The 14179-nt window shown below is 44.8% G+C and overlaps 1 protein-coding gene across 17 annotated transcripts in view; it reads right to left on the bottom strand.

Moving 5' to 3' along the window:
* The window catches only part of CLASP1 (cytoplasmic linker associated protein 1), a 264159-nt gene that overhangs the window by 90974 nt on the left and 159006 nt on the right, over positions 1 to 14179 (bottom strand). For 6 of the 17 annotated variants that reach the window (XM_034654386.1, XM_034654387.1, XM_019802324.2 and 3 more), the window contains exons 16-19: positions 9774 to 9851; positions 8088 to 8255; positions 7425 to 7474; positions 6187 to 6357 (exon numbers count right to left, since the gene is read on the bottom strand). In XM_034654386.1, the coding sequence (XP_034510277.1) occupies positions 6187 to 6357; positions 7425 to 7474; positions 8088 to 8255; positions 9774 to 9851 (467 nt within the window). Of the gene's footprint in view, positions 1 to 3797; positions 3822 to 4300; positions 4349 to 6186; positions 6358 to 7424; positions 7475 to 8087; positions 8256 to 9773; positions 9852 to 14179 lie in introns of all 17 variants that reach the window. The other 11 variants (XM_019802321.2, XM_034654388.1, XM_034654392.1 and 8 more) reach the window with 3 other exon arrangements.

Raw genomic sequence — 14179 nt, 5'->3', positions numbered from 1 at the left:
GACATTCAGCCAAAAACCTCAGGGTGCAAACCAGCTTTTACCCTCACCTGCTAGGGCTCCTATTTCTGCTTAGGTCTGGAGATATGCAGGTTCATGGCCTTTATCCCAGATCAGTGATGTGTTCTCAACGAAAAGAATCATTCAGACTACTGAATTCTACAATATTGCAAAAATGCAAGTTTCTTATTTCTTTTAAACATCTAACTGTAATTATTTTGTATTACATAAAAGATCCTAAAGTCCTGAAGGATTAAATATGTTTGCATTCTTTTCTTCTGCTGCTTCTCACTCATTTTAGATGTAATTATGGATTATGAGCTCACATTTGGCATGTTTTAATCTGTGGGAGTCCTGAGGAACCAGATTTGAGTGCCTTCCTCTATAGAAGTTCACTGCTCCTGTCCAGCACATTTGGGGGCTATAAACCCAGACCACTTTAATTTATCAAGCTGGGGTTTCCCAGATGCCACAGATAATGAGAACTGAAACCACAACTTACGTGAGAAGAGAGCTCAGTTACACATGAGGGGAGACTGTTTTTTCCCCCTCTGGCTAGGACACAGTCAAGAGATACCATGTCAACCTGACGATAAAGAGGTTTTGTTCCTAGTACACCTTTTCATGGATCTATTGCACCTTGACAATGCTGGCTCAATGCCAACCTTATCTCTCACCTGGGGGGAGCACAACAGCTGTTTCTTGTCTGCCGCAGGGACTCACCTGAGTCACTAAGACCTCAGGCACCCTTAAAATCAATTTTGGGGAGTGAAAAGGGCCTCTGTTGTGCTGTACTCAGATACAGATTTCTTTTGTAAGGAGAGGGTTTGTATGTTTGTTTTCACTGTATTAATTTGGTGACATTACTCAAGTGTCTATATAAGTTTTAAAGAGATGATATAAAATACTCCATGGTCTTTAAGAAAAACTAAGTCTATTCAGTAAATGCAACAAAGAGTAAAAATATACTTCAGTTCTACATTATGACCTGTTAACATTCATATTCATTCATACTGTGTTATGACAGAAACAAAGTAGACATGAAAGAAAAAAATGTACATAAGAGAAATAGAAGTAAGAGGTATTGAGGTATTAAAGAACTATCGAACAGAAAAAAAAAAAAAAATTCTGGAGATGGGTAAGAAACAAACCTACCCATCCAAAGAAAAGCAGACCCAGAGAAAACAAAGACCTGGAAGACAGCAGCTTTTGATTTTCATGGAATGAAGACAGAACATCCATACCGAGTAGAGCTTTTTAAAAGAGGTGCTAAAGAATTTCTTTCAATCACACCACCAATTTTATGTTTCAAAATTCCAGGCAATTCTCAATTTAGAGGTTATAATAAGATTAAAAGGTCTTGTAGGTAAATCTCCACTCATCACGCTGGAGCCTTCTGGCATACGTATCTGCTTTACAAACTCATGACTTCGGGGCACAATTAAACCAACCTCTAGTCATACGTGGCAATTTTGATAAAATCAAAATTTGGGTAGTTGATTCCTTATAAATTCTGTTACCTACAAGTACCATTCCCCCAAAGGAACAACTTTCCTTGTGTTTTTTAAACATAAAACTAAAAGAACACTTTTACTCCAACACATAATTTTTTCACTGTGTAAAAAAGCCAATCGCATAAATTCAGAGTTCTTGGATAAATACACAGTAATACCAAATGTTTTATGTCCCAATAAAACTGAACTAAAAATCTAAGTTCCTTTTCCTGAAGAGCAGACAAGACTACATGGTCGTGGTATTACCTGCCTTTTCCTAAGAACCGCATGCGGCTTTTCTGAGTACATCTAGGTTTCACTGCTTCACAGCCAGGGTGTCCTGGATGCACTGGCATCCGCGGACCCCCTGAACTGTGTCCTTTCCCTCTCATGGGCACTTGAGGCCTGAAGGTCTGATGTCGTGCCCCTGACAGCCTGCACAGCCCTGGGACGCAGAGAACAAGGCTCACCGGCTCCCCTCACTAAGGCTGTCTTCCATTGGATTCTGAACCCTATACAACCAAGGGCCCCCATCTCATTCTCCCACCTTCCCTACTGGTAGAACCAGAAAGAGATGCCTTGTCCTTGGTCTCTGGCACAATAACTGAGCAGGCAATCTTCTGACCTTGCTCTGCACCAGTAAGAAGAAAACTGATAAAAAGAAAGAAAGGTGAAAAGTTCCTAGTGCTGGGGAGAACAGCAGGCTGATTTCAAGTCTGTCACACAGGTGTATGAAATAAGAGCATCTGGAAAAAATACAATCTCCCTTGGAATGTCTTCCCATTCCATCTACATTCCAGAATTCCACGCTCCACTCTTCTTCCATCTAGGCTGAAGAAATAATGCAGGATCATTTCTTTGGGAAGGAGAAATGTACAATTACTCCTTATGGGCTAAAAAATGCAAAGTCACACCCAGCCCTAAGAGTCTGCTACTCTCACGAAGGAGTTCCTCATCATGACATAGGGTTCTTGTCCATTTTTCATTTGGGGAATATTTCACTTCTCACACTTGTCCACCCCAAAGAACCACCTGAGGGGCTTACTGAAAATTCAGATTCCGTCGCTCCTTCCAAATTTAATCAGGATTTTCGGAGGGGAAGGACCCAGGACTCTGTTCTTTTAGTAAGCTGCAGGTAACCTCCTCTTATGAGGAGATTCAGTTTGAAGAACACTGACCTTGGGATTATGCTCATCTTTTTAAAAAAATTCCATTCCTAGTTTTTCCTTTATGAGTCCCTGAGGAAGTAGTATGTTGATTAAAAGTACTGTGAACTGCACATATAAAGACAGAACCAGTCCACTTTGCAGGCTAGCCTTTTAGAATAGCTAAGTAATATATGCAAGTAAACTAGCAGCTCCTAATTGTTAAATCATTAGGCCGAGGGTTGGTGAGTCTAAGCCACTAAAGCAGATGAAGTTCCTCTAAATTTCAATTATTTGAGGCATTATCCTGCTTTCCAGCTAGACTGTGCAAAGGGATGGTCTCATCTAGCATGTGCTAACCAAAGACCTGTACGGACTGAAATGGTTAGGTCTAAAAGTCAAAAGACAATGAAAAATCAGGAAGAACTTCTGGAGAGTGGCATAAAAAGAAACCAAAGTGGATCTGGAGGGGTGTGTTTCTTTCACCATGCTAGATCCTGTGAGTAGCACAAAACACAGCACATGGAAGGCATTTAACACACGGCTGGCGAGTGGAAGAATGAGGGTCAATGAATGAACGGGGTATGTGTCAGTCAGTGGTGCAAATAAAAATGACATCGTATAATTCAGTAGCATCTTCAGGGAAGAAAAAAGTGTTGTTTAAAATTTCCATAAATTACCTGGTAGAAAACCGTTACCAGCCTTTCACCTAAATAAATGACACTGAATTTATTTTCAAAACAGGAAAGGCAAATCCTGAGAGGCCCACAGAAGCACAAAAGTAAAGAGAAAGAAAGAAAGGAGGGAACGAGAGCTACGAAGCGGGTGCCTCGGGAGTAATAAAATTTGAGACGAGCAGCCCACAGGACGGTAGCACACGACATCTTGGCGATGCCCCTCCCCGGGGTGGGCTGGGAGCCGGAAACCACGTACAGCACGCGTGAGTGACGAATTCACCAGAACCACGACAGAACAAGGAAGGAGAGAAGTCAGGTCGAGGGAAGGCAAAGAACTGGGGAAACAGAATGAAGAAGAAGAGTGGGGGGAACGTGCAACGTGTCATGCGGGGACCTCGGTGAGGACGAGTGGGCACCAGGCAACACTCAGCACAGAGGACGGGTGAAGGCGAGACACACCTCAATCACAGAAACAAACCGCTTACCCTCCGCTTTAGTGGAAGTACCGTCTTTAAGCAAATTAAAAAACAAGGGAAGGGATAACAGGGAACAGTTAGTAACAGTAAAAAAATTAAAAAGCAGAATGTTATTAGCTACTAAAAAAGCAAAAGTACATTTAAAATAAAATTAAAAAAGAAACAAGTTCAACAGCAAAGCAGATTCTGAAGCGAATAAGTGCGCCTCGCTTTAAAATCGGCTTAGTATAATGTCGCTTTCAGCTTTTGGAAAACAAAACAGAACATGGCAACCCAGGGTAGTGCCTCGGTTGGTACACTGTTGGTTTTTTGTTTTAGCCAACCCTCATCCTCTTCAGAGTTTCTTTTTCTTAGAACCAAGTACCAGCAGCGTGAGGGGGAGAAACCAAAAACTTAAGTACTGAAGAGTCGCCCAAAGAACAGAGGCGAGTAGGAAGCTGAGAGAAGCTAGCTCTAGCAACGACGCCTATCCCAACTACACGGTGAGCAGCGGAAGCTGTGCAGCGGGGTACCTGCGTCAAGGCCTATGGACTCCGTATCTTCCCTCACGTGTCTGGACTCTAGAAGTTTGGAAAAGGATCGTCAGCTTTAATGCTACACTTCTGCACAGATGTAATGTGCCAACCTAGTAGCAATCGTAACAATTTCTCAGTAGGATTATGTTAAATTTCCAGCGTTTTTTGTTGTTTTGTTTGGGACATGAGGCAAGTAGGGGCAGATGCTCTCTCAAGAGAGAATGGAATATTCCAGTCCTGTTATCTGAAGAGCTAATGCGGGGCTGAAAACTTCTCCTCTGTGCTTTAAGGGGTCAATTCTATATCTTCAGACCAAAAGCCCTAAGTGCCTTTATGAGCACTGAGGGAAGTCTACGTGGTTCCTATTAAGATATCCCAAACATGCACAGAAAAACAAAGACTACTGAGTACTCTAAAAGATGGGTTTTACTCAAATTTTCAAGTGATGAAACAAATACTGATGACGAACACTCAAAGTGGACTGAATGTATTGAAACATGGGTACATACTTAAAAACTGACCTAACATGAACAGAGCCATTCCACCCTGGGAGAGAGTCATTCTGAATCCCCCCTTCCTCAAGGACCACATACCAACCTAACGTCATAAACACTCCCATGTGATGCTACGATACTGAAACGGTAGAAAGGGAGAGCACTTAGTGGGGTTCTTTCCAATCAAAAGGAGGTAGTTCCCTAGAGAAAACAAGACTGACTTAACTGACTTAACTTTCCAGAACACACGCCTCTCACGTTGTAACGTTCCTAGCACAATCTGTTTTTTCACCTTACAGGATAACAGTTTACGAAGGACCTTTATATCCTTCATTTATCCCTTGCATGTGTCTGAGCCGGGTGACTATCATCACAACTAATTAGGTGGAGAAACCAGCTTCAGAGACTGCATGGCCCGTAGGAGGTCACCAAGCTAATCAACGGCAGCCCAGCAATCTTCTCTTGGTGCTCTCTCACTGGGCTTCACACTCAGAACATTTTTAGAACATTAGTTTCAGAAATAACTTTGGAATTGGTTCGTAAACCACGTAAGTAATTCAGTCTCAATGTTCCGTGAAGCTTCAATTGTATGTATTCAATTTCCATAAAATCTAAAATAAAACTAATCCAGCGAAGTCCCCAGATTTTGGCTTGAACGACTCTGCTCTAACAAAAATAAAATGTAATAAAATGATCAGCCTTACATACGGTGTTCAATTGTCTGCTGAAAAACTGACCTACCAATCTGTCAGATAGGAATTATTTTAAAAATAATTTTTTAAAAATCCTTTGGCTGCTGTTAGAGTAAGTACACTCTCCTCCCAAGGTGACAAGTGGAAGACCAACACCGTTCTGTGGCACGTGGCTGTGCTGGCTAGTAAAGCCACCACATCTCTCTAGAGATGCCCTTTGTTGTGGTCCCTCCATCCTGCACTCTGCCACCACCCCAGTCGGGTTCTCAAATGGGAAACACCTAACTATGACTGTCTTTGGGGATTCCCCCACTAAGCCCTTCTGACTGCCCCTGCCGACGTCACGAGGGGGGGACAGCCAGCTTTGTCTATATGGGAGGTGGCATAGGTGCTGGCTGGGCTACCACGAAGGGGGAAGTGAAGCTGAAGGATGTGCTCAGTGGGACACACCGTGCGAGCACCCAGGTACTTACTCGTCACTAAAAGGGATGATGCTCCAGAGAAAGGGAACACCCAACAAAGGGTGGCTGGGAACCAGCAGTGAGCTCACAGAGCTACTTATACTTAAATATCAGCCCTGTAACAGTGAGAATCTCCTCAATGATTGTGTTTTATAATTTGCTAAATAAATTTGAACAGGGCTAACTGTAATCCCGAACAGCAGAACTGGGGGAAAAGGAGGTGGGGATGTGGTTACCTAAGGAAGCGTATGACCCGGGAGGCAAGGCTGCTGCAGAGCTGAAAGGCGTAGCACCCGAGGCCGAGGACACCTTGGACTTGGCACTGGCTGCTGCGTTCACGTCAATATCGCTTCGAGATCGCTGGAGGGACCCAGTCGTTGACACGGATTTGGTACTAACTGTAGAAGCTTGAGTGGTAAAGAAGGAAACATCACTACACTACACTAGAATTGTAAACATACACTGTTAAAACTTATTTTGCTTTTCTTATCAAACTTTCTTTCTTTCTTTTTTTTTTTTAAAGTAGGCTCCACGCCCAGCATGGAGCCCAACGTGGGGCTTGAACTCACACCCCACAGATCAAGACCTGAGTTGAGATCAAGAATAAGTACACTGGGGCGCCTGGGTGGCACAGCGGTTAAACGTCTGCCTTTGGCTCAGGGCATGATCCCAGCATTCTGGAATCGGGCCCCACATCAGGCTCCTCCACTATGAGCCTGCTTCTTCCTCTCCCAATCCCCCTGCTTGTGTTCCCTCTCTTGCTGGCTGTCTCTATCTCTGTCGAATAAATAAAATCTTTAAAAAAAAAAAAAAGAATCAGGACACTTAACCGACTGAGCCACCCAGAGCCATCCAGACGCCCCTTCTTAGCAAGTTTTAACAAAGGCTGGAATGCATGAGCAATGAGGCACTGTTTCCCCTGGTCACTGAAGACAGTTCAGCCAACACTGAAGGAAATTAAGTAACCACAACCATACACACCCGTTCCATTTGTTTTCTTGTAATCAAAGACTATAAATCCCCAAGAAACGGCCCCTCTTTCTGGTTAATGGGAGAAGTGAGATAATGAAAAAGCGTGCACATCTGGCCAGTTTCTGCACCATGTGGCCTAAGTAGGCACCCTGACTCCGGTGCCCTCCTGCTCTCGGCGAACATTCTACTCTCCCACCTCTACCAGCTACCACACCGCTGTTGCTGCTCAAAGCACCACCAGCTGTCCTCACTCTCCTGTCCAGTGACCGGAGCAAGAGAGCGGCACTATTTGAGGGGAAAGGTCGCAGGGCTCCACTTGTGCGTGTGTTCCTCCCCGCCCTCAGCCGCTGGGCAGAGCCGGAGCACTGAGAGCAGCGCGCTCTGCAAACCTGAGGGGCACCTGAAAGCAGGTGGCTGGCTTCCAGCAGCGGAGCAGCCTCTGGGAGCAGCACAGAAACCGAGGCCTCCCCGAGACGGCCTTCACCACGGCCGCCAGTCTCACCTCTAGAGGTGGTGCTTCCAGTAGGACTTCTTTTGGCAGAGAGCGGCCGGCTGAAAATAAAAGGACATGTGTTCTTGGTTATCAAACGTGCGCTTCATCTGTGTTCACCCCAGTACAGTCCACAACAGGAAACTAGGATAACGAAGGAATTATTTCAGAGTTTTCCGAATTTCTCAGGTAACTGGGACCACAATCTTACAAATCACTGATTTCAGACAAAGCTTTAGCATTCCATTTTGGACCCTCTTCCAAACATACAGAGAGAAGTCATAACTTGAGAGAGAAGTTAGAAATCCAGAGTGAGGACGATAATACATTTAACTCCCTGATTTCTAACACCCTCCCCGTTTCCAGACTTGTCTCCGAATTAACACTCATATTTTCTCATAAGACCCTGGGAATAATTCACTTATTTCACTCCAAAACTGTTTTCTAGGGCTGCCATATAAATGTAACTAAACACTACTTACGCAGAGACCGAGGCCACCTTTTCCTTACCCATTCCCCACAGTACTTTACCTAGGAGCAGAACCCATCTCAAGTAAGGGGGGACTAGAACAGGCACATACACGTAAAAAAAAAACACAGCCGGAATTCGGGTCACATAGCAAATTTTTCAACATACAATCTCCCACGAATGAAAAGCACGGCTGAAGTGCTTACTTCAGACTCTCCTGAGAGCTCGAGGACGAGCGGTCGGACTGCGGCAGAGACACAATGCTGTCGGAGTTCTTCAGGTGGGACTGCAGGGCCTTCTGGTAGGAGGACTCGAGGGTGTGGTACAAGTGCTCTGCTTCTCTGCTGAAGTGACTGTGAAAACCCCAGTAGCACCTAGGGGAGACACACAGCTTGCCGAACGGTCAGGATCGCACGGGGCTCCCACGGAGCTCGGGGGCCCCGCACGCAACACAGTCAAGGACTATGATCCGCGGTTCACGGCCACTAAGAGCAGCAGCACCCGGTGAGGAAGAGAGGGAGGACAAAGGAGGCCTGGGGTGGATCCCGACCACACAACTTACTGGCTCTTCCATCACTGGGCCAGTTCCCAGACTTCTCTGCATCTCACTCTCACTTATAAAATGCAAACTAAAGGGCCTAACTGGTGAGACTGGGGAGTCTTCGGGACGATGGAGCTAAAACGTCTAGAACTAGATTCAGAACACGGAGGGGGCTCGTCGGTGGCAGCTTTTATAAAAGCGATTTGACACTCATCAATCAGAAGTATTTACAGTCGCCTCAGATAACACGCACAAGAGAGAGGTGCAAAGATGTTCGAGCTACTTGAAATCTGTATTGTAGCATGACTAAAGAACCAGAAAAAAATGGGGGGGGGGAGAGAATGCACACAAGGATAAAAACAGCACAAGTACATCACTAACGACTCTGTTCCTGAGCTGTGAGCAACTATTAACACGCCACTTATTTTGGTAGGAACTCCCCGAGCTGGGACTGTGATAACCACACTTCAGTGTGGCGATGAGGTCCTCCGAAAACCTCAGGAACCGGGGGAATAGAACTTAACGGCGAGAGCAGTCTAAGAGCAACAGGGACTTGGTCAGGAGATATCAGTGCAGCTAAGCCAGACGGTAAGATTCCAGGTGAGTGAGAAGAGGGGCTACCTGGTCACTACGAAATCACAAAACCGCCACCCCAGGTGCAACATTCACAGCACTCATCTACACACGGCCCAAGACAGCCTAAGTCTCAGCATCTGACTCCTGGCGTTTACAGTCACGATGACAAAATTATTCCCGGGGAGGCACAGAATGCATGGTCACGGCCACACGACTGGAGCATGACCCGCCCTGAAGGCAAAAGTGCCTGGCACGTGGGATGGCCACTGCAAGTCACCACTGTGGTAATCCCCAGCATCACCTCAACCCACCTGCCCCTTACCACGTTCACTCCTTCCCCAGCAGCCACCTGAAGTTTGCAAAGATATCATCCCAGGGAAGGATCTCTGGGACTGTGATTTTTCACAGGAAAGGAAAAGTTCCCTTTGGATGATGACCTGGCTCTTAACAGAGCCTAATGAGTAATAAAATACACTGAGTGTGCATACAAGTGCTTTTCTGATTCATGTAATCATTTGTCATAAATTTAAAAATGAGCATGCTGTTGTGTACCTCAGTCCTGCTCATATCAAATACTATCAGTCTGTCAGGTCTGGGCAACCTTCTAAACAAAAAATTAAAGAAATATTGTGACATGGCCTTTTAAGGTCGTATTTCAAAGTCATAAGTAACGAAACATGTTCATGTAACTTAATGAGTTTTTAATAAGGCAATATAAACAACACACCCAAAATTTAAAAACAGGGAATTAAAAAAAGTGGTGTACAACACTTACTTTCTGGCTTCTATCCTTGCTTCGGAATCCGCATCATGTATTCCCTTCTTTATTGTTTCGGCTAATACTGATATATGTCTAGACATTCAGAAGAGAAAGCAGTAACGATCATTAACACGTGGTTTTACTCAGATGAAAACAGGTGTGAGGACTTCACAATGGCACATGGAACCTAGAGCTTTTGTGCCCAGTGAGTCAACCAACATGCAGCTGAGAAATCAGAGCTCCCCTGCCCGCCACTCTCCTAACTTCTACCTCTGTCCCAGGCCCCTCCCCCCACCCTCCACCAGCCACCCCCACCTAAGTACCCCAAGTTTTTAAAAATAATGGCTGATTATTCTTACTTCATACTTATTTAGCTCAACCTTTTAGGAACCCAACGAACAAGGCTACAAGGCTCTACCTTTCCATGGCCAGCAGTAGTTTCTATGGAAATTATGGGGTAATAATCATCAGAATACTGAAGAGGCTACCTGCATCACATTTCTGTAATTAAACACAATGTTTTTTTCAAGTTCCACTATGCAACATGAACAAATTTATAAAATCATGTCACAACTTTATAAATAGGTGTTCTCTTTAGTTTATGTTCTGCCCTTGCTGAGAGGAAATGATTAAAGTGTCTCTTTGAATGTTCAACAGATTTTTAAGAAAAGAAAGAAGGCTGCAATGAGTTAGTCTCACAGAACAAACAGCAGTTACCAATTTTACAGCCCCTTCACTCTTTGCCTCATTCTTTCATTAACTGTTTATCGAGTACCCACTAAGTGCCAGATGTTGAGCAAGGAAGGGAATGAATAAATACACATGGCTATGTCTGAGTTCTTCACACATGACTGTTCTACTCACATGTCCTCACATTAAATCCCACTTCCGTTCTCCCCCTCTAAATTCCAAAACTATCACCAAGTAAAGAGAACACAATATCCAAGAGATGAAAGAATGCATGACTATCTTCTAACTTTGAGGTATCTGCAGATGATATTTTACCCCCAAGAGGCATGGCTTTGCTTCTTCTCTGCCTCCTGCAGTATGGAATGGGGACTCCCAGAAGTATTTCATTAAGATGCTGCTAATAAAATGATTAGTATGCTATAAAGTTCCTCGCAATATGTAACACTAAAAACTAGGTGGCTCGACATCATCATCTGTCTCTCCAAATTTAACTCAAAAAGAATAACAGGCTCCTCAAATTCAAAGGAACTAAAACTGGCAAAGAATGAATCTTGAAATTAATAGACATTCTCCTGCAAGAATTCTGCCACAATCCTATCTTTTATCATGACGATGTGAAACGTACCAACACTAACCTGAATAAAGAGAAAACTGCTGACTTTCTGATACAAGGGGATCAAAAAGAGAACTGTGAGATGAGCCAAACCGCTTTAAGGATCTGAGAGTTACAGGTGGCCTGCCAAGAGCCGCCTGGAACATTTTCCTGGTTGGAAGTGACAGGAATGTCAGGTGCCAGGCTCAGAGTCAGTAAGTAGTTAATAGTGGCTGACTTCTGGGGGAAGACAGCAGAGTGGGAGGACCCTACACTCACCTCCTCCCACAGATACAACTAGGTATCACCCGCATCAGTGTAAATAACCCAGAAAACACCTGAAGATTAGCAGAGCAGACTCTGCACAGCTAAGTGTAGAGAAGAGGTCACACTGAAGGCAGCCGGGAGGGCAGAGATGTGGTCGGGAGCTAAACGAGCCCACAAGCTTTCTGCAAGAGGGGAGACACTGGGGACACACAGAGGGGAGAGGACCAAACCCGCATAAAACCAGAGGGTTTTGTGAGTTCTTACAATCAGAGGGGCTTAACAGCTGGAACTTTAAAAATCAGTAGGAGGGAAATAGGAAACTGAGTCCCTCCCCCCCTTAAAGAGAACAAAAAACAGCCCCTTAGAGATATAGCAATAGAAGCAGCACTTTGAAAAACACCTGGGGTATAGCCAAGGGAGATTTCTTTACTAACGTCAGAGCGTGAGCCAGAGGGGCAGGGATCCTGGTGAGACTTCACCAGGAACAAAGGAACTGGTAAGCACCATTTCTCTGCCCCACCCCCAGCCCAGACACATGCCCACCTGCAGGAACGAGCTCAGCGCCAACACTTTCCACCTGGCTTGCTAACAGTATGCCTGCCTTCTGCGGACACACCCCTTCCAGTCAGGCCTTGGTTCCAGGTCCCCCCCCAAAGCAGACCTATGCAAAACTTGCTAACACTGCCTGCCCTGTGGCAGCGTTCTCCTGGGGTCCTCCCCCACTCTGAGATATCCTTGGCCGGAGCCCATCCAAAGCAGCGCCACAAGCTTGGCAGGGTACAAGCAGCCCCGACAGGGATGGATTGGCACTTCTGCAAAGTGACTCCTGCCCTGAGCAGAGGGGAAGATAACCGCACACGCCAGTCAAGACTGTGGCCCCAGCAGTGGGCTGGAGTCACACAGATGCTCTAACTGTAGGCACCACCCACCAACAAAAGCTTCTCAGGGGACAACACAAGGAAAGCGTCCAGCAGTCTGGCACTACCGCACCTCCGGCAAATGTCCATGTGCGTGTGACTCAAGCCCAGGCCAGCCCCAGACGGGCCCACTAACAACACAGGGATCCAGTGCTGCCCACAACAGGCAGAGCCACTGCAGGTGACTGGATTGAAAGAAACAGCGGCTCAGCCACAACAGCAGGGTGCATGCAACACACATGGAGACATCTCTGAAGTGCCAGTTGGGTGAACGGGGGACACTGCCCTGCAGGGCACTACAGGACCTCTTCTTCATAAGGCAGGAGACAGCTGACTTTCCTAACACACAGAAATAGACACAGAGTTCGACAAAATGAGAAGAAAGAGGAATATTTCCCCAGTGTAAGAAGAGGACAAAATCAGAGCAAGAGACCTAAGCAAAATGGAGATAAGTAACATGCCTGATAGAGAATTTAAAGTAATGATCACAAAGATACCCACTGGACTTGGAAAAAGGAGTGGAGGACCCCAGTGAGAACCTTAACGGAGAGAAAGAAAACATAAAAAAGAACCAATCAGAGATGAACTCAATAACAGAAATTAAAAATATAATAGATGGAATAAACAGTAGACTGGAGGAAGCAGAAGAATGGATCAGCAACTGGAGGACAGACTAATGGGAAGCAATCAAGCTGAACGGGAGAGAGAAAAAAAATAATAACAGACGAAAACAGACTTAGGGAACTCAGTGACACCACCAAGCATAGTAACATTTGCGTTATAGGGAGTCCCAGGGGAGAAAGGGGAGGGCAGAAAATTTATGTGAAGAACTAGTAGGCTGAAAACTTCCCAAACCTGGAGAAGAAAACAGAAATCCAGATCCAGGAGGCACTGAGAGCCCCCAACAAAAACAACACAAGAAGGGCCACACCAAGACACAGTAATTAAAATAGCAAAACACAGTGATAAAGAGAGAATTTTAAAAGCAGCAAGAAAAAAGGAAACAGTTACATACAAGGGAAACTCCTTAAGGCTATTAGCTGATTTTTCAGAAGAAACTTTAAGGGCCAGAAGGGAGTGTCATGATGTATTCAAAGTGCTGGGGGGGGGGGGGGGGGGGGGGCTTCAGCCAAGAATATGCTCTCTCTCCTCCTCTGAATGATAGCCTTACTGGATAAAGAGTTTTCCAGACAGATGAAAGTTAAAGAAATTCATAACTGCTAAATCAGCCCTACAAGAAATGTTAAAGTGGGCTCAGTGAGTGGAAAGGAAAGACCACGAGCAGGAGTAAGAAAAGTAGGAAGCACAAAAGCGGTAAAATTAAGTAGATCTACAAAAATCAGTCAAGGGATTCACAAAATAAAAGGATATAAAGTTACGAACCATATACCCAAATTGTGGAAAGGGAGGAATAAAAAATGGGTTCAAACTTAAGCAACCATCAACTTTAGACTGCTATATGCATAAAATGTTATATACAAACCTAATGGTAACCATAAATTAAAAACCAGTAATACATATATAAAAAATGGGAAAGGAAGCCAAGTATATCACTAAAGTAAGTTAGCAAACCATGAGAGAAGAGAGCAGGAATGGAAAGGAACAGAGAAGAACTACATAAACAATTGTAAAACAAGTAACAAAATGGCAATAAGTACCTACCTATCAATAACCACTTTGAATGTAAATGGATTAAACCCTCCAAACCAAAGACACAGGGTGACAAAATGGATAAAAAAGCAAGACCCGGGGCACCTGGGTGGCACAGTGTTTAAGCGTCTGCCTTCGGCTCAGGGCGTGATCCCGGCATTATGGGATCGAGCCCCACATCAGGCTCCTCCGCTATGAGCCTGCTTCTTCCTCTCCCACTCCCCCTGCTTGTGTTTCCTCTCTCGCTGGCTGTCTCTATCTCTGTCAAATAAATAAATCTAAAAAAAAAAAACAAGACCAATTTA

Source organism: Ailuropoda melanoleuca, chromosome 2, assembly GCF_002007445.2.
Source record: "Ailuropoda melanoleuca isolate Jingjing chromosome 2, ASM200744v2, whole genome shotgun sequence".
Lineage (NCBI taxonomy): Eukaryota > Metazoa > Chordata > Mammalia > Carnivora > Ursidae > Ailuropoda > Ailuropoda melanoleuca.
This window is presented reverse-complemented; position numbering and strand designations above follow the sequence as displayed.